General features: G+C 38.6%; 1 protein-coding gene across 1 annotated transcript; it reads right to left on the reverse strand.

The window, feature by feature from the left end:
• Window positions 1-1,641: 1,641 nt before the first annotated feature.
• LOC112568287 (serine-rich adhesin for platelets-like) lies at window positions 1,642-26,130 on the reverse strand. The gene is given in 14 exon segments (XM_025245526.1): window positions 1,642-12,309; window positions 13,212-14,013; window positions 14,057-14,364; window positions 14,810-14,980; window positions 15,211-15,324; window positions 15,555-15,937; window positions 16,117-17,041; window positions 17,044-17,420; window positions 17,894-18,220; window positions 19,670-19,753; window positions 20,156-20,252; window positions 20,381-20,504; window positions 24,287-24,345; window positions 25,974-26,130. Coding segments are annotated over 13 exon segments (8,205 nt in total). The 5' UTR covers window positions 24,334-24,345; window positions 25,974-26,130; the 3' UTR covers window positions 1,642-7,863.
• Window positions 26,131-26,641: the final 511 nt, after the last annotated feature.

Consider the following 26,641-nt stretch of genomic DNA (forward strand, 5'->3'; position numbering starts at 1 on the left):
TTGTCAAAAGAACTGAAAAAGGAGATATATCTTGAGCAGGCCTTTTAAACGCTTTGAAATTTTAAGAGCGAGGGTATTTCACGTCGCACCTTCCCAACCACCCTCACCGCAGGTTAAATAATATGTTGGAAAGAGTAATCACATCTACATTGCTGTGTAAAAGGTTGTTAGTGAAAAAGATTATTTTTCAGTCTCTGCCAAAACACTGCCTCCCGTCACTTACCCACAATCTGCCTTTATGACCAAGAATATTATAATTAAATACCTCAATGCCGTTGGTCCGGCATCAGCCTTTACCACCAGCCTTCTTAATCTTTACTATTTAAAGTCTAATGCTCCAAATAATTTACAATATGATGAAGAACTTGAAAGGTAGTGGTAGAAGTTTTGAGAGTAAAGAAAACTAGTATAGTGTATCCACAAGTTACACTATTAAATGGAACAATTTTATTAACGCCAGAGATGTTGATATGCCACAGGGGAAAACAGTTCTTAATATCAAATGACACGTAATGATCCTCGGCTATAGCAACTCTAGGCGAAACACAGTACAAACAAAAAGTACCTAGTTTTAATGGAGTGCTTACACGTTGCCAGTGGTGTCTCAGTGTCAAATCACCCATAAATATTAGATACCTATCCTCAGTGTTTGATAATAATTTTGATATTTCTGTCCCATTCTTTTGGTACAGTTATCCCAGCTGATCAGTCTGTTCAGGGATGCTGAGTAGCCTAGAAAATGTCCCACAAAACTATATCCTGCTTCTGAATGTCAAGTATTGTCACAATTGTGTCAGGAAGCATTGTGTATCTTGGATTATACAGGAATTGTGCGAAGGGAAGGTTTTATTGCATAGTCTAATGGATGCTACAGTATTGGTTTATATGATAATGGCTTAAAATACCACATACACAAGTGCCCTGTCTCTCACACACACATGCATTCCACAGATTATAACACTTTTTTGCTTCGAATTACAACTGCCTATTCTTTTTAAGAGGAAGTTGGGGAGAGTATTCATGCATGCTTACATTGTAAATTCCATGAAATCAACCACAATAATCATGTATGTATAGATGAATGATAACAGAGAGCACAGTTAAAGAGGGTATGTTGTTGTGTACGTTACCAAACAAAATTATTATACCACTTCAAGCATTTTATGATTGGCCTGTGATTTATGGAAATTTATTTTCTTTTCTCTTGATCATGTGCTTTAAACAGAGAAAAGACACTCAAAGAAAGGTGACAAGATGACAAGCCATCAGACTGATCACCAAGATTTGAGGAGGCTGCATATCCATCAGTTTTTGTTTATTCTTTGTTACTGCTCGAGAATCATAGGGCTATCAGTTACTGTGAGCTAAAATCACTTGCCTACTTTTTTTAAAACCCTGATATACCTGAAACGGTAAAAACCCACCCCATTCCAAACTTAGAAATGAATAAAAAGAAAAGTGGCCTTATGATACATGGCACTTGCAATTAAAGCACAAGTCTAGAAATGATTGCTTGCAAAGCAATCAGGAAAAGAAAAATGCATCAGAACAAAATTCCTGGAACAGGTGCTTTATATGTTTTTGAAGGGCCAAAGCAACTGTCAATGTTAAACACGCACACCCATGTACACATACAAGCCATTTCCAAAATCCACTTTATTCTATGCAAATACTGCATCTACTCTGCAATGTAATAAGACATTAATTAAAAAAAAAATCATGGATACATTATATTTACATAATGAATTTTACAAGAGCAAAGCACCTAGAAACTGCAGACATTTCATATACAGTAATTTACAATAGTCTTTTATATTTGCATGCTCATAGCATTTAAATTGTCACAGAGAATCCCACAAGCTGTACAAATTGAGCGTGTTAATTGTACCATGGCTTTGAAGCACAAAGACTGCATTGGCTTCAGGTATATACACAAACAGGTCAGCATGATCATATACAATCTAGGAATCCTAACATAACCTTCTTAAAGCAGTCATATTTGTGCTCAGGCATCGAAGAAGGAAAATGTTAATTGCTCAGCGCATTTTCTTAAAGTTCTAAGTCCAGTAGCGTGGAAACAGATTTCACTTATGTGAAATGTCATGGAAATAACAGCTGCTTTTTAAAAGAAAACATATGGGGACCATGATTTCCAACTAGGCTCTTAAACTCTCGCAAAAATAAGTGGATAAAAAGAACACTATACAATTATATATTACTTTTCAAGCTAGTTGCATGCAACTCCATGATTTCTCTCTCTCTTGTACACACACACAATTTTTCCTCACCCCAATATTAACTTCCTAACTCATGTGGCATATGTACAAATGCTTCAAAAGGACAGGTTATATTTAAGAGGGTTAACATGCACCAGTGGTGACTTGACACTGAAATTTTGTCAGTTTTGATGAAATTATAGGTTTTTCATTTAATGTATGATAGCTTATGGTTTCTAAATGATGAATACATTCAGATATAACATTCTTTTCCTGCTCTCATCTAGGGATGAGAGAAAACCGATGGGAAAGAGGAAGTTCATTCGATAGAACTGCATTATGCCATCCTTACAATTGTACAAGCAACCTACACTGTGCATGTATCTGGAAGCAGATCTTGCACATAGGATGAAACATAGGCTGAAATTCATGTCTAGCATGTAATCAACTAGCATGCTGGTGAAGCTGATAACCTTTGTCCTGTGCACCACAATGCATGAGCTCATTGTAGACCAAGAAGACCCTAAGGGCACCAAAAGTTATACACCTTTGGCAGGCACATCTTGTGGTATGCATGATAGTTATCGGCTTGATGACTTGCAGGAGTGTTACAGATTCAACAATAATGCTAGGACTGACTGTGATTGCATTTATTTTGGAGGCTAATAAAAATTCCTTTTGGCAGTTCATAACATTGGCGATGTGAAAATCTGAGTGAAACGATGTCAACAAAGTAAACAATTAAAAAGGTTGTAATAGGAGGGAAGAGGGAGGTAGAACAAACACCAAAGGCTGAACAACTTGCAATCAACGTCATGTTTTCATGAATACCTGTAAAAGATACCTCATGATTAGATTCCCTTAAGTCATTTTTAATCGAATAAGCCATAAGATTTTAAAAAAAAGTTAAGCCCATCATCCATACTGGTTCCTTTCTAGTTTTCCCCTTTCTGCATTCTCTTTAATAAGTGTGTAACCAGTGCAGTACCCATTCATTATCAATGACGTTTTACCCGAAGGATTGAACAAAGCAATGACTGAAAACAGTACATGTTTTCATAGAGATCTCTGCTTTTTTATGTTCTATAACTTTAATTTTATTTAATCTGTTTAATTTTGGTCTTGAAAATAGATACTAAAGGTAGAAAATGAACACATTTCAAAAGCTGTTGGATGTTCAGCTTCTACTTACATATCTGATTATAATTAACAAAGCAAAATAACTTTCATTTTTTTCTAAAAGCAACTAGGCTGGCAAAACAGAAAGGTAGCCAATTAAAATAATCAACTTTCAATAAGAAATAGCCAAATAATACAAATAAGCAATTAGATTTCAGAGAAAATGGGACTTATTATGAAAGAAAATCAAACTTCTTATTAATGGGCAAAGGCAATGAAAAAAAAAGGACCTATAACAAACAGCGACTCACACTGCCAGCCTGGATGCACAGACGTGATGCTCTCATTTACAAATATTTTTGTATGAATCTCCTCTAATAAGAAAAGATAGCTTTACACCAGCTTGTGTAACTGCATCGTTTTTGACTTTAAGAATGTTTTAATATCAATATCCAAGTAACATATCCAATAAAAATGTAACAAAACTTTAATTGATCTCAAAGAAAATTCAAACTCGTGTATTTGATAAAGATTCATTGCACATATGCACAAAGAGTACATACAAGAGTGCATCAGCACACACACACACAGCACACACACGCATGTCCTTGGTAAATGATTTTCTGCATAAAATTGAAAAGAGCTGATCACCTGTCAGCAGTACCACAAGTAAATGCCAACAGTAAAACATGAAATTAGTTAAACATGTATTATGCTAACGACACAGAAGCTTTGTTCGTGCTGCTGCTTTGATGAGGAATAAAGTCACATCTGTTTTTTAGTGCCATATTTGTCACAACCATGCCATGCCTTTGTATACCTTGTAAGCCAGAGAAATGAATGAATAAATGCAACAGAAGAAAAATGTAGGATTTGATTAAATTCTGAAATGTCAGGACCAAATTAAAAGTGTAGTATTGTACACTAAGTCCCCTTACAGAACACACTTGCATACATCTGCATAACCCTAACCCTTCCCCAACAAAAAGACTAGGTGTAATAGACTAGTTGAAAATACTTCTGTGTATGCGTAAAGAAAATAAAACTGATTTTACACATAAATTTAAGAGACACTAGTACCCCTACATCCTTAGTGATTTAATATTCTATTTTTAGCATGTTACTGCTATGTAAAATAAAATGCTAGTTATCTTCAGCTGGTATGGAAAATTTTTTGGGTTTTTAAAAGTGGTTGTTTACTAGTTCATAGGTGACAATACAGCAAAGTAATTTTAAGGAATTTTACCATTATCATTCCTAAAACTCAAGCTTTGGCACATTTTGCATGAATACTGCAATTGCCACAGGAAAATGGCAGTGGAGCAATCCCTCTAACACAAACCAAACAAGAAGGAAAAAAACCCAAACAAAACCAAACTTAAAATAAAAAAGCAATAACTTTTTATACCAACCATTGCCATTGTCAAGAAGCTTGCATTGTTTTATTTTTTCGAGATACTTTTCATATTTTTATAGCCTGAAGAAAACTATAAAACCTAAGACTTCAAGAGAATATGAAAATATATTTAGTTTTGCACACCATGCATAGTGCAAAAACATGTGCATGTGCATTTTCTATAGAGCGAGTTTTTTGTTCATCATTTTCAACAATGAATGTAAAAGAAAGCTACATTCCAATCCCTCAACAAGTAGAGGAAAAAAGTTACAACCATCTGTCATGTAAAAGAAAAAAAATTACTTTATATTTTAGACTTTGTAGTCCTTTTAGCTTAAAGAATGGCTGGTGGCTTTCTTATACCCATGCCAGTTAATGACCACAAACGTATGCTTGGGAGCTATCACTTCTCCATTCACTTGATGTAAACATATTATTTAGTGTTCACAAAAATTACCTACTGAAAAGAAATTATTCAAAGCACTATCACTGTTTACTCATTAGTTCACCAACAGCATATCTGTAATTTTCATGCACAGCAATTTCAACCCAAATGCACAAAAACCATGAAAGCACTCCAGTCTCAAACTGTGAAGAATAAACAGAAATAATGCACCAGCTAGAAAGTAAATGGTGTACACATGAGGCACAGCCACATTAAACAGCATTTGGATATCACATGAAAAAGGGAATGTTGAGACATAAGCAGTGCAAAGATAATGTTTGACGTTAATTCATAATTCTGAAACCACTTCTCCCATTCACTGCATTGTTGGTACACAAGTACATCCTCATTTGTCACTTTCACACTGCTTTAAAAATGACTATATGTTTATACTGATACATTGCAGACATGGGCTTATACTGTCCAAAAGTAGTCTTTAGGATTCATTATTTCTGTTTACAAATTAGATAACACAAAGTCCAATGCAGAATTATTAAGCTTTAACTGTGGGGATCTTCAAAAGATGGATCTTCCACGCCTATAAAAAAAATTGCTTAACAGAAGATTACATCCCTTGTGAAATGTTTTTGTGACTGCAATTGTCAACTGCAAATGTCACGAGTTTTCATTCTTTGCATCCATTTTGCTTATGTTGCAACATTATATATTTATGCAATTTAAACTTTTTTAAAAATGGAAGCTTTGTTAATGATCAGTGTACCTATATTTACCTGAATCTACCTTGCACTAAAATGAATTTTTTAGTCCATACAAAGTTGAGATGGTTTTGCACTTATTAGTATTTGAATTGTTCTTAAGCGCTAAGAGCATGCTCCTTAGCAGTGTGAGTATGCGAGCTTTACAGATTTTGCATTTATTATTATTAATTCAATGCATAACATACTAGCAAACATCTAGACGGTTAATTTATGCAAATGATGAAAACTACAGAAAAACATGGAAAACTTTAATGGTTAGCTGTGCTAAAGTGATGCAACAGTCTTGGATTGTCTTTTAAGCCAAAGACACAGCTTTCATAGTCTGGTGCAGTGGGGTAGTGAATTTTAAATGGTTCACGTGAAGGACAAAGCATATAGAAAATGGAAGCTCTCTTCTTTTACCAATTTTTTCCTGAAATAACCATACACCAAGATCACTGCTGGGGTCACAGAGGGAGTTTCTACTAGCCCCAGCAAGCCTCAAACTCCTGACCATGTGCTCAGACTTGGGACCTTCATGAGAAGCATAAGACATCTTTCGATTATCTTGCGTCAACAAAGATTATCATATTTATAACTGTGCTCAAAGCAAACGATTACAAAACATGTCTCCCCATGCTTTGCTTTTATTCCAAGTATCAAAAATCAAACTTATCCTCAGAGATAGCATATATATGAAAAATAAGAGGTCTTTCACCGAAATTCATACTTTGTATATTTTTGTTTATACTGTTACTTTTATAGTAAAGATTGCAATGCTATGCAGGTATTGGACGAAGCACTAAATTTATAGGGTATGACATAAGATTCTTTTTAAAAAAATAACTGAACATTGATTAAAAAACATGTTCTATGCTAAAACAATACAACAGAAATCACCATACTAAAAAACAAAAACAAAACACACCTCAGAATCAGTGCATCCTCAATATCAACAAATGACTTTTAGTGACATAAATTTACAGAAATAATACACTTAATCAAAAACAAAATATGCAAGACTTTCAGGCAGGCTTTACACAACAAGGAAAAAAAAAGAGATGAATAAGCAAAGTTCTGTAGATTTGCTCTTTTTGTATGAAATGCCCTTTTCAAGGACATGCTGCTAGAAACATACCTGAACATTAAAACTAAATAACTGTAATAACTGCAACATTTTCCACTTGTATGGCTCCACTCCCAAAACACAGATTCCACAAGCACTCTTCTGTACCCTTTCCCCTTCCTTCGTATACAAAGAAAGCATTGTACTACTGCATATCATGATATGCACAGCCATTACTTTATCATGATGTGGTAAAACTGTCAAGTTTCACATTTTTGCTGTACAAAGGACAAGTTGGGAAAAAAAAAAGGGAAATAACAGCGAAATTTTTTTTAAAACAAAGCAAACTCAGTGGACATGTGTCATGGACACAAATCTGTAAACATGCAAAATACTTGCATCCTTGATATTAACTGCAGGTGCAGCAGAAATCATGTGACAAGCTTGTAAAAATAAATATTGCTAACTTTCAAACAAAAACTTTACATAATTTATAGAGGGCTCAGTGCTTCCAGTATTTGTCATCAGCTCATCATCCATTTGCCAATATGAGTCAAAAGATATCCATCAATGATATCCTAATTCAGAGCCAAATATAGTCTGTTTTATTATGCTTTTGAATTAAAGTCTCCATTTTCCTTATGCAATTTATAGGTAGTTTAAAATATATTTTAAATATCCCTTTGATCCACTTACCCCTCAAAAATAAATTAAAAAAATGTAATTTAATCTTCATGCTTTCATGGGATTTCAGAAGAAACATTTTATAATGCAAACCACAGACTAATATTATGTGTCCTTTGGCTCACAACAAGCAGCAAATACTATTCCACAAAGAGGGTGGATCTGGGTAATAATTAATGAAAGGCTTCCTGGTGATTAAACTTGTCCACGTTCATAGCATCTCAGTTTGTTCCCCATTGTCAATGGTCATGCATAGAAAAGTTCAAGGGTGGGATGGCAAATGAGGATGGGTGGCCTGCACCATGAAATGGGGGACCCACTGAGCTGTTAATTCCTTGACTCATAGACCGGGTGTCAAAACCATGGTGGTTGTGTCCAAGTATTGAATTGAGAGTCATTGGGTTGGGCAGGACATGGGGCTGACCGTGATGAGAACGATTGTGATAAAGAGCACTTCCCTGATGGGGGTGCTGCAAAGCGTTGGGGTCCATTCCAGCCTGCGGAGGAAGAATAGGATTGCCAGGGTGTGAGAATTTGATTGGTGAAATATTAATGCCACCATCATTAGTGCCACTGTCTGAAAAAATGTTACTGAGGCTAAAGTTTCCCATGTGTGGTGGGACAGCCACAGAGTGTGGTGTCATGTGGCCACTGCCGGGGTTCCCAGTCATTGTGTTCATTCCAAAGCTATGCTGGAAGTTGAGGCCTAGCCCATTTTGGGGCCGTGTAGGTGGGAACAACGCATACGGAGGCCCCAGATCTGGTGTATTTTTGTTAGAAGAATTTGACAATGGTCTGGATGTTGAACCAAAGAGGTTTCCAGGTAGAAAAGATGGGCCTTCACTCTGCAGGTTGCGAACTGGGGGTGGGGACATGTTTTGAAATGAGAAAAAGGACTGAAGGCTCTGGTTGTTGTCGAAAATGGAGTGTGACAAGTTGGCGTCAATCTCTGTGGAGTAAGTAGGTTTGCTTTTCTTGCTCTGAGAAGGCTGCTTACGCTTGGCTTGTCGAGCCTGCTGAGAAGGTGATGGTGCAGGAGGCTGGCCATTTCCAGATGTCTGGTGTGCAGGGGGTGGAGCCTGAGAAGGTGCAGAGCTCTGTTGGGACTGGTTGGAGTTGTGATTGGGAGCCATGTTGCGTGACTGGCCATGAGAAGGGGGAACTCGACTGAGTCCGCTGCTGCCTCCCCCGCCTCCCTGGGACTGCTTTTGCTGCTTGCTGCCACCACCATTCTGCTGCTGCTGCTGCTGCTGCGAGCTTGGCTTCCGTGAACTTGTGCTCGCCCCAGTTGATACGTGTTCTAGTGGGCGTGTCTGATTCATGTCCCGCTGGTATGACATGCCATGGTGATCAAAGTTTGGTCCTCCCAAAGGCACACTCGCAGAGGTCTGGGAACTGCCAAAGCCATGATCAAAGCCACGGTTCATGAGGTGGTTGGAATCAGAGTTTGGTAGGGGTGGGTGTCGAAGGGGAGGGGTATTAAGACTGGCTGATGATGGGTAGCTAGATGAGAAATAATTCCCAGCAGGAGAAGTATGGTTGCCCATCTGTTGTGGGGATCTGTTGATAGGGGGGCCATGGTCTAGTGGTTGTGTAGGCTGCTGGGGTGGACGATTGGATGGTGGGGGAGGTGGCTGAATCTCAGATAGCCGCTTCTGACCACTGTTGCTACCACTCCCCCCACCTGCACCTCCACCATGGTGTTGGGTAAAACTAGCCATTGGGCTCTTGTCTACAGATGACATAAGATGTGACTGGTCATTAGGCATAGCAGTGTCCCTTACCCCAGAACAGCTACTATTTAAGTCCATCAAGCCACCAAAATTGAAACTGTTTTGGGCAGTGGATGGCATACCTCCTCCCACTCCTGGACCTGAGGTCTGGTGGCCTGAACCTTGACCATCCATGCGAACATCTACCCCAGGTGGCATCATGTTCAGTGACTGCGTCTGATGACTCTGCTGACTAGTAGAGGAAGGTTGGGTAACTGAGGGGTGCAGTGGATAAAACGGGAATGAGTGGTGGCCGACCTGACCATGAGAACCTGATGATGATGATGTCTGCGTTGTGGAAGCTGAGGTAAGACTAAAAGAAAAGGGCATGCCTGCACTGGATGCAACACCCATTTCTTGGCCTGTGCTTTGTGTGGAAGATGAAGTCAGATTCAGCCCAATGCTTGTAAAGTTAAAACTCTCTCCACTGGCATCGTTCATTCCAGCCATCCTGCTCATGTTACCTGCCACACTGCTGTTGGAAGATTGTTGTGAACAGGACTCCAGGTTGGATGTCTGCCTACTGGGCTGCACAAAATTGTCTGCTGAGTAGATTCCTGTACGTGAGCGTGAGGCTGCACTGTCTTCCGTGCAAGAAGGCTTTCCTTGAGAGGTTGGTTTCTGCATGTGGGACAGTTTCGGGGCAGTGGAACTGAAAAGATTGGCATTGGGGCATGAAATATCAGGTGAATTCAAAAGGCTGGACATATCATTGAGGCGAACAGATGATGAAGGAGACTGAGTGGGAGCCATGTGAGCACCTGCTCCCTGATTGAAGCCCTGGTTTTCGTGGGAACCTCGCGAGTGACTGGATGATGGTGATATGCAACTTGCAGAGGGAGATTGTCGCACCCCTGCCCCACCCTGTGGGGAAGAGGACAAGTAACCTCCCTGATTCTGTTGCTGCTGATGAGACAGAGATGTAGAACGAGGACGACCAACGGCCTGGGCAGGACTGGTGGGTGGCCCCATGTGGGCATGGCCTTGAGTTGGCCCACTCTGAGGAGGCTGTGCCATCTGTGGAGAGTGTGATGGCATCTGCTGGGCAGGGTTGTGTCGTGGGGGTGTCTGCTGTCGCTGTTTGTTGGAAATACTTTGTTGCTGCTGTTGTTTCTGCTTCTGTTGCTGCTGCACCATCATAGAGTTAGCACTGTTATGACCCAGGGTCAAGGGATGATGCAAAGCAGGTGGGGGTGAGTTGGAGCTCTGCAACATGAGGGGGTCCATGTTCATAGTGTTAGAGGTCGGCACCACATCAGAAATGTCAGCCAGTGTCTCTATGCTTGTCGAGCACATTGTAGTCACAATATCTGATGACACTATGGAGGAAATCTGTCCTAAAGGCCCATCCAAGTTCTGGTCCTGCAACTGCCCTTGACCTTTGCTCCCAGAAGATGATCCTGAAGACTTGGCCTGTGAAACTGGTGGAGAGATTAATGGAGGAGGGCTATTAAGTGCTTCAAGCGTATCAAACCCTGGCATAGGAAGAATCACAGAGGCAGAATCCACACTGTTGCTGCTTAGGCTATCATTACTCTTGCTGCTGGAGATTGTTCCATTAGTCTGAATGGACATATTTTCTGAGGCTGCAGTATTCACACGAGCTGTGGTACTGATGCTATGTACACTGTTAACTGCATTCATATTGTTCAGAGAATCTGCTATGCTAGATCCACTGTTTGACTTTGCTCTGTCTTTTTTGTCACTCTTTTTACTTTTGCTAGATTTTGATCCTTTGCTCACTGAAGAAGAGTCACTTTTAGCTTGCGACAAGGCTGGGACTAACATATCAAGGGAAGAAGCTGGTGTATTCGTACCAGCTGATGTTGTGGTGGTTGCAGAGGCAAGAGTAGTTGTAGCAGCAGTGTTGGTGACCATGGTTGATGTAGTACTAACTGTTGATACCGACAACGGAGAGGTGGCTGCTAGCAAATTTTGGGTGCCTGAGGGAGTCTTACTCTTGCTCTTTTTACTTTTGGATTTTTGGGGGCTCTCTGTCTTAGCAGAGCCCAATCCTGGTGGGCTGTCATCCTGAAAGTCATAAATGGACATGCGTGACGTGCTGTTTGGGTCGTCCTGTTGCTGCTGGGATAAAGGTCTCACACCTAGCTGCTGATTTAACACAAATAAATTGGCTTCTAAGCTGCTGTCATTCTCCCGGCTATTTCCTTTGCATTGTTTCTTACTAGGATTTGAACTTCCATCATCCATTTGCCCACCATCTTTGCGCCTTTTGCTTTTCTTTTCCCGTTTTTCTGCTTTTTCCACCTTCTCATACTTCTTTAATTGTTCATCTGAAACAAGACTGCTCCCAAGCTTCTCTACCTGGTCAAGCACGTCAGAAATTTCACTCTCCGTGAAGGTGATGCTGTCAGGAAGTACGAAAGGATCACTGGCACCAGACACAACATGGTCTGCTACCTCATCCACAATCATATCAGCAGCAGAGGGTTGCACCAGCTGCGGCTCTGACATGAGCCCTGGAGATTGCTGTTCCTGCTGCTGCTGGTGTTGCTGTAAAAGCAGCAGCTGCTCTTGTTCATGATGCTGAAGTTTGGTCTGCTCCTCTTGCTGCTGCTGTTGTTGCTGTAGAATCAGCTGCTGTTGCTGGTTGATTTCTTCTTGACGCCGTATAGCTGCTTCTTGCTCTTTCTTCTTCTTCTTGCTTGATTTCTTGGATGACTTGGAGCCATCCCCATCCTTCTCACGACCATCCTCTTTTTCTTTGTCTTTCTTCTTGGATTTGGATTTCTTGGGTTTTTTAGGTGGAGGTACAATCTGTCCTGCAGTATCGGTTCCAGATGAAATGGTGTTTGTAGCAGCTGCAGAGGAATCAGCTGTAGTAACCGCTACAGCTGCAGATAATGTTCCCACATCTGAAGTCTGAGCAAGAGATGGCATTGATGGTGGAATCTGGAAAATTGAAACAAAAACTGTTGGAAGAAGGTTAGCAATTTGTTTTTATCTTAATATATAATTTGACTGAGTTATTAAAAAAATATATTAATTATAATACAGATCATGCAAAAGACAATGGTAAAAGTCCCAAATCCAGAGACTAAACACAGCCACAGCATTTATTTTCAAATAATCACAATGTATCAACAATTCTTTAAATGCAGTTTGAAGATAAGGCAAAAGTTTATTCAAGTCCTTAAAAAAAAATCCTTAACTTTTGCCTCATCTTCAAACTGCACTTAAAGAATTGTTGAAACATTGTGATTATTTGAAAATAAATGCTGTGGCTCTTGCTTAAATGTCTACACCTGTATACAGCTTATGTTATCACTAGAAAATATGTCAAAATTTTAAGCAAATATACAAAACGTAATCACTTTATTTCTTCTCTAGAATACATTTTATACATTTTTTTACATCACAAAGCCAGATTAAATTGAATATATGTAGTGTATCTTTAATTAAAAAAACTGAAATATTTACTTTCAAACATATAATTATACACAGACATATTGTTGGCTTTAATATAATTATTAAAAAACCCACAATACTAACAACAATGTAACTTCAAAGTATAAGGAAATACATGAACAAAAGGTAATGCACATCAATGACAACAGAATGTGTATTCTGAATTATGTGATAAATTATATTTACTAAAAGTCTAAAAAGTTGGAGTTAGGGGTGGAGGGTGGAACATTTTTTAAAAAGTGCTCTCGACTAACCCAACATGCTGGTATTTATAAGCTCTTCAGTTTGACAACCTAGAATCAGGCATTTACAGTAGATTAATATCAAAATCAAACAGTGATGCTCATTATATACTGCAACCAACAAAGAAAAAGAAAAAAACTCACCAGGGAAAGTGTCTGTGGAGAAGTCAGGCCCATCTGCTGCTGCTGTTGTTCGATGTGCCTCATCAGCTGTTCATGCTGCTCACGTTCCTGCTGCATCAACTTCTCCTGTTCTTGCTGCTCCTGCTGACGCAGCAAGGCTTCTTGCTCCTGAAGCATCTGGCTATGCTGTTCCCGTTGTTGCTGACAGTCCACAGACTTTGACAGTTCTGTCTGTGGTGCTGCATTCGTGGAGATGCTCTTTTAAGGGGATGAGGATGAAGGCATGTCTGTGTCAGGTCCTGCAGGACTTGTGTCTATCAACAGGGGATTGTCATCATGTGCAGGATTGTAGAAGGCCCCCCCGATAGGGGAAGTCATTTCCGTGGGAGATGCAGTAAAAATAGATTGTGCTGCTTTAGCCAGAATGTCTTGATTATCACTGGATGGTGCAAGGCCTCCTTCCTCTGATGCAGGATTGTTTGTATCGTCACATATCATTATGTTTGAGGCAGCCTGACTGTCCCAGGGCCCATCTGTGTTGATAACTAAGGGCTGTGTTACTGACGTGGTCACAGAACAAGTGGCATTGGTTCTCGACATAACAGTCTGTGAACAAGATGATGTGGTGGTTGATGTAGTAGACGTTGACAATGCCTTACTTGAAGATTTGCTAGATTTGGGCTTGGGAGTCGTGGTTCTTTGGGAGTTCTTTTTGTTAGACTTCTTTGAACCAGAAGATGCAGCTGATGTATGTACAGATGAACTGGCACCAGATTTGTCTCCAACAGTGGTGCTGACTGCACCCCCAACAGATGGCGTGGTCTGAACAGCTGTCTGTCCACTGTTCAAGACTTGTAGAGTTATGGGGATCTACCAGCACGTTAACCACCTGTCCATTGTGCTGCATCATCAACAGAATGGGGGCACTGCCTGCAGCAGCACCATTGCTACTGTTAGCACCTGTGGCACAACCACCGCCTCCAGCAGCAGTCAGCTGCACACTTCCTGTACTTCCGGTTCCTGCACAACCTGTCTGCATTAACATGCCTGATGCATTGCTGGAGGAGGTCTGTGTTTCAGAGCTGCTTGTTTTCACATTCTGTGAACCTTTCCTTGCGATTGCACTAGAAGTTGTATGTGTGCGTGGTTGGCTTGCATTACGCTGCATCAGGACCTACATAGATAACAAGTAAATAAAATGCAAAACTTTCACACAAACCATCCATCTCATTAGCACAATGCTACACATACAGTTGCAAGCACAAGAGCTGAACAGTTCAAATTCCAGCTAAAGTTTTCGTAATAACACTAAAAGTATTAAAGGACAACTGAACTTGTATCTGGAGCCAGATTGCCAGGCAGCAACAGAGCTTTTGTCCTTCAAAATTTTTACATATATTTGTGTAAGGCAATAGGAATCAACGCTAAGAGAACTCTCTCACATACAAAAAAGAAAAAGCTTCTGATTATAAAAGGGACACAATGAAGCAGCATTTGGAAGGAAGAAACGAGCAAAAACCTAAGCAAGAGGACAAACCATGCACAAGACAATACTAGATTGTCTAGCATTTTCTGCAACTCTGTAGCAAATGACTAGGATCATAGTTACAGTCAGTTACCTGGGTGGTCTGCATCTGGGCTTTTGCAAGGACATTTTTGGCTGCTGAAGTAGGCACCACAGTGGATGCCAGTGTGACAACAGTAGTAGTGGGAATGGTTTGTGAGGCACTAATGGCGGCAGAAGGCATGAGAAGATTTAGATTCTGCTGCTGCTGAAGAAGTTGCTGGATCTGGAAGGAAACGTACACTGTTTACTGTCAGGGAAAAAGTAGACATTATTTAAAACTACAGTAACATTCTGATAAATAATGAGTGTGATGACTATAATCACTACAGCGATGATGATCTTTGCAAGGAATATAGAAGGGCACTTTTTGAACATGCAAATTATCAAACCATAACAATCTTGCACAAACTTAGAGTGTGCCAAATATGAGCAACATGAAACCATATGTAGTACCTGCTGCTGCTGAGTAAGATGAGCCTGTCCTGCTGCTGTGGTAGTCATCTGTAGCCCATTCGGCCCAATAAAAACCTGAGCTCCTCCTGGGTTATTGGGGTCTACCTGGATAACCTGCACCAATTTTGCTAAGATTAAAACAATGCAAACATAACAGAAAGACAGCTGGGTAAAATCTGAACAATGCTGTGAAAAGATCTGTGTTAACTATATGCATCCAAACAAAACTCTGAGTAAACATCCAGCATATCACACCATTAGTAAACATTCAGAAAACTGTGTTTGCATAGCCTGACATAGCAATGATTTGAAATGGAATGATAAAGCAACAATTTTTTATTTACCTGGCTAGTACCTGCGCCACCTCCCATTTGTTGCAGCTGAATATGGCCAGTTGTGCCTGCAGAACCACTGGTCAGTCCTCCACTACCCCCAGGTGCTACACTCATAAGACCACCGCCTCCATGGTTGGCAGTAAGAAGCTGAGGGTTAGAGACCACTGGAATAACGTGACCACTCGGGAGAACAAGGGCAGAAGGAAGCTGATGGGGATTTGCAGGAACTGTGTTTAGTGTCACCATACTGCTACCTTGTGCGCCAGGAAAAAGAACACCACCAGCTGCCGCCGGCCCTCCTCCTGCTGCTGCTGCACCAGCTGTTGCACCTCCTGTAATGGTGTGCTGGGCTTGATTAGTAGGATTGGTCACGCCACCTCCTGCACTAGCACCTGTGACAGATGTTTCCAAAACATTCCTAGTGCTTTGTGCCTTTTTTTAAAATTTTACATTCATATAAAACATTTATTTCCCATAAAACATTCATTTTATTCATTTCTATTTATTTCTGACTTTTCATGTACTATCTAGAAACATCTTTTTATGACTGAGATTATGACTGAATGTTTACCTGTCAACATGCTTGGGAAGCCAAGACCCAAAGACTGCATAAGCTGCTGATTAAGTGCCGCCCCTGGTTGAAGCAAGCTGCCCAGCTGACCACCAGACTGCACTGCCAAAGACTGTAGAGAACCCTGTGACAGAAGCTGGGATCCAAGAAAGCTCATCTGTCCAGGATTCTGTGGATTCATCCCAGCCAAAATAGAGGATTGAGGATGTGATGCAGGGACGGAGCTAAGATTACCAGAGGCACCAGGATCTGATTTGGCTATGGTAAGTGCCCCACTGCTGATTAATGCCTGCTGCTGATGGTCAAAGAGGGAGATAGTAGGGTTCGCACCTCCCATCAGACCTGAGTTTGTTGAGACAGAAACACCTCCACTACCTATGACGGTTTTGTCACCAAGGCCACTAAAAGATGGATCCAGGGACTGCTGCATAAGTATAGGGAGGCCATTTTCATTGATCATGAGAAGCTGTCCTTGTTGGTTCATAAGAATGCTTCCAGGAACAAGTCCACCAGGCCCGGCTGCTCCCTGAATCATGCTCAGCTGTCCATGTTGATTGATGGTTCCAGAAGGCATAATTCCCATGGCACCAGGGTTCTGCCCAGCATTTGGTGCAACCATTCCAAGCCCTGCATTAGGAGCAAGATGGTTAAGAACTGGCATGCCCATCACGAGGCTGGCCTGCGAGGGTTGCTGCTGTTGCAGCTGACCAAGCTGCCCCACTGACATGATGGGTGTGTTCTGGTTCATGGCTGAGGAAGTCACTGTCACCGTGCTAGCAGCCAGAGATGCACTTCCTGCTGCTGACTGCATCATCCCCATCATTGCCGAAGATGCCAAGGACGGAAAAAGAGACATCGACGAGCTGACAGTGTTGGAAGCAACTGATGCCAGAGTCTGCAAAGCATCATGACTAACATCCTCCAAGCTCAAAGACTGCTGCTGAGCTTGGATCTGCTAATGTCAGAGTCTGTTGCAGCTGAATCAGTGTGCACATTTAGTTCCGACACTGGTGCCGGGCTTGACTGTCGGGAAGCATCCAGCTGAAGGGAAGGAGTGATACCTGCATCCTGCATAGCTATTTGCAAAAGTCCTCCAATGCTACCACCCCCCAGCATATTAGCATTGCCTCCTCTGACTGCTGACTGAGAGCTTTTCTCCAGCCCATAAACAACATTTTCTCTCTGGCCACCATCCAGTGCAGATGATGCAGAGCCTGCTGTTAGAGATGTTTGGTGGTTGGCAGACACTACCACCTGGCCTGATGGACTTACCATTAGGTTTGAGTTCACCATAAGATTTTGTCCTAAAAAAAAAAACAAAGAGCAAGCAGTGTCAAGAAAATCTTGTTAGTTTCCCCAACACTTAAATCTTAAAGAAACAGTTCTAGCTCCCAAAGGGAATTAATTCACAGAAAACAATACCCGAAGAAGCCAACAGTTTCTTTCCTTACATATTCATTTATTTACCCACAATGTGATGCTTTGTGACAGTACCCAGTTCCTGTGAAACCGTTCACTATATCAAAAACAAATCCGTTATGCACATGGTGCATGAAGAAGCACATAGTGCTAAAAAATTAATAAAAAACTAACTCCACAATGTTGAGCAAAATACTTACAAAAAAAAAAAACTCTCTTTTTCACTCACACACATACACACAGATTATTCTTTGCATGTGGCACTTATTTACAGGGCTGGCTGATTTGCCGTGATGTAGCTTTAGTTGTGACTTGGTATAAAACACTAATCCTACCCCACCAAGGTTCTCATACTGACCTGGCAATCCGCTATAAATAAATCCACCGTTGTGAGACAGAAGCCCGCTGGCCATAGCCTGAGCCATGGCCTGTTGTTGTTGTTGCTGCTGTTGCTCCTGTTGTAGTTTTTGCTGTTCAAGATGTACACTAATGGTGTTTCGTCGTTTGGAGCCTGAGGTGACTGATGATTTATTTTTGGATCGAGATTCATCACTTCCATTAGCCATTGCTACTTCGCTTGTGGAATCTGAGGCTGCAGTCGCTGGTGAAGTGCCATTTTCTGTCAAAGCTGAGTTTGACTTCCTGTTACCCCTCCATTGTGAGGTATCATTCAGGGCAGCAATACCTACATTTGCAAAAATTCCTTTCTTTTACAACAAGAGAGGTTATACATTCTATATGCTTATGTAAGTCTCAAATGATCTGTGAAGTTATAAATATTGAAAGTAAAACAAGGTCTGAATGACACAGGTAGAACATAAAGCATCATCATGTTAAGTTTCAAGAATTCATGTCAAGAATAAAAAAAAAAGGATCTTTAATTTGCGTTCAGTGGTTTCTTGCGAAATAAACATCAGAAGTACTTTTATTAATTTCTTACAATTTTATCTTTCTTGTCTTTTGTACCTTAAATGATAGGGAGATTTTTCTTGTGCACTAATTATGTTAAATAGACTATTTCAACATGTAATAAGGTAAGCATATAACTTGTGAGACAGTATTTCACTGTGCTTTTTTTATTTACAATGAAACAATATTCCTTCAGAATTGTTGACTGAAGAAGCCTAGACCATCTCTTTTTAGAAATTTAAACTGAAATTTTGGCTGCAGAACAACCTTTTTTTTATGCAGTTTATAATTTAGTGAGGTAAGATAAAACATGCTGAATGACATTACTTTAATGGTTGTCAACTGTGCTTGCAAGGTACTAAAGATATCCCTACCCAATATTGCAAATATGTTGTGCACATATACTGAAATGAACCATTCTTAAACTAGTTGATACATTAGGAAAAAAAAAAAAAATTAGAAGTATACAAGTGCCAAATTTCTTTTCTGTGAATTTCTCTGCATCTACAAGCCTGAGATTCAGCTTTACAAAAAAACACAATGCAAATCACAAATCTACAAAACTTTACAAAAATCAAATGAAAACATTAGGAAATATTTTGACAACATTGACGTGAACAAAGTTCATCCCACCTCACTAAAATATGAAATACATAAAAAAAAAAAATAAAAAAAAAAAAATTCACTGTTCTGTTCTGCAGCCACATAGTTTAAATTTACATAAAGAGAGATGATCCGTGCTACTTCAAACAAAATTTTGAAGGAATATGATAATATTCAGTGGTTTTATCATAAATTAAAAAGACCCAGGAAAATACCTTCTTGCAAATTACATGCTTACCTTAACCCTCTTAGCACCACATAAAAATGTAGCATTACAACGACTGGCTTATAATTGAAGACTGTAAAGACGACAGTGCGTGAAGTTTGTTTTTTATTATTGCTGCTCTATGGTAAACTTTAGAACAAGAAACCTATACATTTTTGGAAAGGAGAAAACTTGAACTTTGCAATAAAAATTATGAAAATTGTCTTCCCCGAGTTTCCCAGCAAAGCCATCGTGCTAAGAGGGTTAAATCTATGTACCCAAGTTTATAAAACTTTCCTCACAGTTAACTTCCTTTTAAAAATTTAACCCTGGAAAAATCTCAGGAAATTTACATTTGATCAGAAACAGAAAAACCTTAACCACTTTTCTTAAATTAATTTTCAAGGCATATTTTACCAGCTGCATTAAGAACTTCCGAAAGCCGATCCCTTTCAGCTCGCACACTGTCTAGCTCTGTGCGCATTTTGTGCATTTCCTCAACTGTAAAAGAGAAAATCGATCATTTACTCAAATCTATTCACTGTTATGTTCAACAGGTAACTATAAGAGAACATTTCATAGTTTGATAAGATATTATTTAACTTGGTAATGTTTAAGGTGACCAGACGTCCCGCTTTAGGCGGGACAGTCCCGCTTTTGACCTCGTGTCTGAATATCTATGTCCCGCTTTCTGCTAGTCCATCAAATGTCCCGGTTGTCTTTAAAAACCACTTTTTTCGGCGTTCTTTGACAGTGACAACACCATCATCGGCACGTGTCCCGCTTTTGCCCCCGAAACGTCTGGTCACCTTAGTAATGTTTATAGTTTATCTTCTCCTTTCACCACTTAAAAAAAAAAAACTGGCTAAACAAACTAGCTAAAAGTTCAGTTATGGCTAGTACCTAATACAGCATCTCCTTGTTCTGTCAACAACTTTTCATAGGATGCTTTCAGTTCAATGATGTAATTTGCAGCACGTTCCATGATATCAAGTGTACTCTGAAAAACACAATGGACAATATTAGAACACAATAATTTCTCTTCTGCCTTGTGTATATTAAGTGAACATTAGACCTACTTATTTCTCTCATTCATGATACAAGCAGCAAAATTTTTATCATACTCACAGGTTTGTCTGGACCTTGACTGCTGGCTGGAGGCAGAAGCTGCGCTATATGTGAGATCCATTGTTTTATTCGATCTTTGCGACGCTTCTCCATCATGTTGTGGGTCATACGTTTGTCATCATGGCTGCAAATTAAGCACATTTTGCCCTAAATGATTAACAATCAGAGAACCTATTGGTATCTATGGTATAAATGGTATGGATAAAATGCACTTTGGAACATTTTGGTTTTCTTGAAATATAAGGAACCCAGCAAAGAATGTGCTATAGTGGTTAATAAATTAGAACATAGTGTTCAAACCTCTTTCTATGGACATGGTAAAGTTTCACATTACATTCTGATTACCCAGAAAGAAATACCAGTGGCCTTTAAAACGCTTTTACATTTGAAAAGCCCAATGTAAGAGCAAAAACTTTATATTTATTCTGGCTGGTCTTCCTTGCTCAACTGCTGTAAAACAACCTGACACATTAAAAACCTAAGCTCGTTTAAATGCAAGTTTTCTTTAAGCGGGAAAGTGCCAAGCTTTGAATGCATGAAAAAAAGCTACATATGCAAACAAACTAGAGAAGCTAAAGAAAAAAAATTAAGACTCATAAGCTAACAAACAGAATGAATGCTCCCTGATAGGTGGAAAATGAGAACATTTCATTCAAAGCAGCATTATCTCTACAACAAAAGGTTCATTATCCAGTTCTGAAAAAGAAAAAGTCATCTTCTAAAAATTTTATGGGCAATGCATATCTTTCTCACCTCCCTGCCAATTTCAGCAGAGCATTCTCCTATGCTGCAAACTTTTAGGAAGGCCACACATTATGTCTTGTGGAAACTTTAGTGTCATCACTCAGCATATCTGACATACAACACTCACTCTAACACCCACACAGCCATATGCAGGAATAGAGCAGACTTGACTGGGATGAGAAGGTTACTGCATGGCGAAAAAAGTTTGTCTTTTCCAGCCCAGATTTAAATTTACGAAAATTGTCTCCCCTACCTCTGAGTACGGATTTCACGTTTTGGCTTAGGTATTTGAGTTCATAGATAAGCAAGTGCTTGAAGACAATTGAAGATGGCACACAACAATCTACCAACCACACCTGGCCATCAAAATAAATATAAACATAAAACATAGCATTAAAAAAAACAGCCCACACCCAATAACTCCCTTTACACAAACTCTCTGCTTTACTCCTAACCAGAACAGACATCAAATGTTTATATTTTACAGCTAACTTCAAAGCTTTTTTCATTGTTCATATATAAGCATACTTATACCTATGGTTTCATGTGCAGCAATGTTCATCTAGATTTTTTCCACACCTTGTAGGTAATATTCAAAAATAAATCAATAGTAGCCCAGGTGGTGAAAGCACTATCCACCATAATACATTCAAAAATCAATTACTTTTTTTCAGCTGAGTTGTGACATATATATTTATTTGAAAATACTTTTACTTTTGAAGTGATGTTCTGAATATCAAGCCCCAAATTATACACATATATCAAGATTATAAAAAGAAATCAAAAGATAATATAGTAAAACTCCCTGTTAAGACCCATAAAATCTACCAAAATAAAATTGTAACGGAGAGGGGTCGTAGTATCAACCAGTCTGCTTTCATTACATGAACCATGACTGCAAACACCTATAAATTCAAGTTCATGTATTTAAATATTAAAACCATATCATAAGGCTTTTCTTTATCATTTTAGATGTTGCTCAGTCACGTTGACATTCTGCCATTGTTACATTTGGTTGAAGATTTATTGGGGATTTACATAATAATTGTCCAGGTAAGAGCAATTGATCAACACACTTTGGTAGACAAAATATGCTGTTTAAAAATGCATTATATTTCCTGAAAAAATGTCGCAAGCGAATCTTTTATTAAATACTTGTTAATAAACATGTGACTTGCAAAAGATTGTTAATGAAGCACAATCAACTGACATGTGCTGATTAAGTGATAAATAGGAGGAGAAGGCAGGTGGGGGATGGGTGTCATTTCAACCCCAAACAGTATTGTGCCAGCCATATCAACCTCAAGCCAGAGTTGATTCAAAACTGCCATGACCATATTGTCTCAGCACTGGAAGTTAAATCAACCCAGCTAAATGCATGCTTAAGAATGGTGTTAGCTTCACACACATATGAAGTAGATTTGATACAAGCTTCCAAACAAAAGAATAAACAATGACAAAGCTTTTTTAAAAAAAAACTGATTAAAGAGAAAATCATGTTTATGTGACTTGTGATTTTTGTTCTCTGAATGTGTATTTCCAAGTGGCAATTTTTGTTTAGAAAGATGGTGGCTGAACATATTCAAATGTTTGGCTCTTTTGGTAATATTTGATATTTGACATTAATAGCTACTTGTGTCACGTCATCTGTTTTAGGCCTTGATCGATTTGACTTTTGGTGTTGGGACAATGTAGTCTTACATGGGATGGTATGGCCGTAGCAAGATGGTTTTGGGTCGAAATGACCGGTGACCCAATGAACAAGCAGTCTGTACAGAATCAGTCTATTTTAAAATGTACTTAATTTTTTCAACTTCAAAAAAGGTTGTAACAGAGTACGGGGAGAAAGGGGTTGTGAGGTTATTATCACAATATGGAAGGTCTTAATGAGTCAGTTTTACTGTATTTAATTAAGAGCAAGAGTTATCTGTTCTACTACCTTTCACTTCAGATCAATTCAAGAATGTGATGACTGTAAAAGAAAATGATTGTTGTTTTTGTGAAGTAATAAATAAGAAGTATGTTTGAGACTGCAAACAACTGACACAGTGACAAGGAAACCAAGACATCTGATTTTTACCCTGACCATAACGCATTAAAGATGAAAATGCACAGAGGATGCAGTAAACTTATATGTCATTACTTTTATTATTTTTCAGTATGTTTAGTTATTGTGTAGCCAAACAATGGAACTCTCTCCCTTTCCATATCCGTCACCTACCCACAATTGAATCCTTTAAGCGTGCACTGAAAACACACCTCTTCCATAAACATCACTCCTAACAACCTTTCTCATAAAGCTAGTCCTTTATCCCACCCTTTCCTGCTTGTCTTCCTTTTGCAATATTATGCTACTTTCAGTTCTTGTTCTTGTTTTTTGGCTCTTCATTGCGTTTTCTGTATTTGATTTTATTCCTTGTTATTACTGTTGTTTATTCTTTTATAGTTCGAATGTTATTTGTTTGTTTTCCTGTCCCTCGTATGCTGTTCATGTTTCGTTCTTGTTCTTAGATGCTCCTTAGGAGTATGAGTATGCACTTTGCAAATTTTACATTTATTATTACTACTAAGACTGTTCAACGACAAGTAGTTAGAAAAATAATGATGTTATCACCAGGAGGCACATATTCACATTGAAATTTTTATCTGTTATTATATAAACACATTATCTTGAATATGAAAACTAAACAAGGGTTCTAACTTAAATGAAATGAATTATAACAGTCCTGTATTAAATGTATATAAATGTAATTTCTGTGTATATATATATATAGTGTGATTGTGTATATAAATATATACTTTAAAATATGGTAAAGATAAAAAAATTTAATCATAGGGATATTTTGTATTTAAACATCTCTATCTATGCCTAGCTGTAAATTTCTAACATATTGTTCATAGCATAAATGTATTCCATAAATATAATCTAACTTTGCAAACACTCTTCTGCACACTTGATAAAAGAAAAGAAAGATAAAAAGACAACATCAGGAAGTGGATACACCTAACTAGTCATTTTAGGGTATATACATATAATTTATAAAACAGAATGGTTGAAGATCATAAGAAAAATACAATTACCAAAGTCCCAAGAATTAAAAAAAAAATGTTAATAGATAAAAGATGTTTGCTTTAATAAAAGAGAAAACCAAGAATACTAACTTTTGTTCTTCAGGTCCATGATTCAGGCGCAAAGCCCCCTCTTCCATTGTTTTTTAGATCTAGGATAAAACAAACCAGAGATAAATTACACAATGTATTGCAGAAACAGAGACAAAAAGTGCATTAATTTTGAGTAGATAACATTATTCATATGAAAATTGTTTCAACCTTAAATGGTTTTCTACACTGTTAATTGACTTTTAAGCATATCTTCTAAGTTGCTGATTCAACTGTTTTTTTCTTCTAAACCTGCCACAGAATTCTGCTAGATGTGAAGTGTAAAATTTTACGCACTAAAATTTTGTGTAGCAGTACTTGTATACAAAATAATAACAGTCTAAGAGTACAATAAAACTGCCATATCAACTTTGCAAGAAGCAATTTGCATTTATGGGTATGAATTATTACAGATTTAATTGTCTATCAAAACAGTAGTTAGTAGGAAGGAGCTGTTATTACAATAGCCAATAGGTACAAACTTCTATTGAAATGTTTGAAGCTGCTGTTCATAGCAGTAAGGAATCTTTATTTTTAAACACTTAGCATGTAAAGGGTTAATCACTAACCATCTCATAGCTTGTGTATAACTGAAGAAGACGAAAGAAAAATTACTGATGGGAAAGAATATCTATATTATTAAAAACAACAGATCAGTTACATGTTATAAGCTATTAAATGTCTTTTACATCACTGCTACTACTGTTAGCTTATGGCTATCATCCATTTAGTCATTATATAGAAATCAAATATTATTTTATTATAGTCTGAAACTCACACAATAGGTAATTACCACATAGCTTTCTTTTTGAAGACAAGTAATGACTTTTGTTACAGCACTGAAGCATTAAAAAAATTACAGATGCAGGAAAGAGTCAAAGAGTGTCTGGGGTGTGCGTGATATGGCAAGAATGATTATAATGAGACTAATTCTTGAGTTCAATGAGTCATTGCCTCAAGTTTAATTGCGAGGAGACAAAACCTCTACTCTTCTTCGTGATCCCCATATTTCCCTATCTCTATATCTAACTTCCGTCACATGGGTTTCGACAAACCTTATAACTTTTGGTCTTTTTGTAGGAGCTACACTGTCAAGAATGTCTATCGAGTGCAAAATAGTCACCTCTGGCATGCCACTTATAGTCACATATAAACACATCCTACAATTTACAATTCTTCGTTCCATTGTCCGGGAAAATTACCATTTTGAATAATACGAATACACACCAAGTGTTCAAACTTGCGACAATCACTATTATCGTTCAAAAAATCTGAGATGAATGTATAACTTTTACACTGAAAATATCTTCCGCGAATAAGGGTGAATAGAATGAAAAGCGGATGTTGTATGTTAAGCGCGAAAAGGTAAGACGGAGTGATGTGTGTACAGTATCTAGCCACCATGTTTACGTTCAAATCACTTGCCAAAGAAGATATTAAAATTTAATAGACAGGGGTAAATAGAGATATATGGCGTTATTGATATCAGATATGGATATTTCTAATAAATAAAAAGAAAACAGATCTACAAAAAGATAAAACTTAGTCAAGAAGTATGTTGAGCTTCTGAAGAATTCGAAGCACCGACAGGTGCACTGTTCAAGCTATGTACGTTAGTGAAAAGTAGGTCACCAGTCACAATGTCACATCGTTCATATTTAAGAGATTTGAATTCATTTTGTTTACTTACCTCTGGTAGAGAACACATAAATGATTTTGCAATCATAAGCTCATTATATATCCAATATTGTGGGACCGCAAGATCGCCTTTTCTCTCTACATACTCACGACATGACATCTAAAGCACATCTCGGAAGTCGCCATATTGACTCTGCTTATGCATATTCATTCTCACATTAGCCTCGATCTCGGCTCGGGAAATACCATTTCTATGGAATCCCCAGGAAGCGAAGCAAAGGTCATGTCAGAGCAACCGCCAGGCGAGTATCAAGTAAAAGTTTGCACACCGAGTTATTGTCGCTATGCTGTCTTTTTTAAACGTTAGATTATCAAGATCCGGGTCACCACCTATTCGAAATGAAAACGCGCAACTGTGTGGTCAACGATGACAGGAAGGCTCATTCAAAGGATAAGGCAGTTATACATGCCAGATAAAAATTAACTGACAGTCGATCGGAACTCTGAAGGTTGTGAAAAATCGTATTTAGTGAGGGCGGGGGATATCACACATGATTAAGTATGTGCTGTGTATATGCAGGTGAAATATGCAATGAATTGTTTTATTTATAAAATATTCGTCGTGTGAACTTTGTTTTAATATTTATAGAGCGCCATATATTTGAGCCTTACGAGCAAAAATTAAGCTCGATATATCATGGCGCTTTACAAATAATAAAA

Source organism: Pomacea canaliculata, linkage group LG7, assembly GCF_003073045.1.
Source record: "Pomacea canaliculata isolate SZHN2017 linkage group LG7, ASM307304v1, whole genome shotgun sequence".
Taxonomy (NCBI): Eukaryota; Metazoa; Mollusca; class Gastropoda; order Architaenioglossa; family Ampullariidae; genus Pomacea; species Pomacea canaliculata.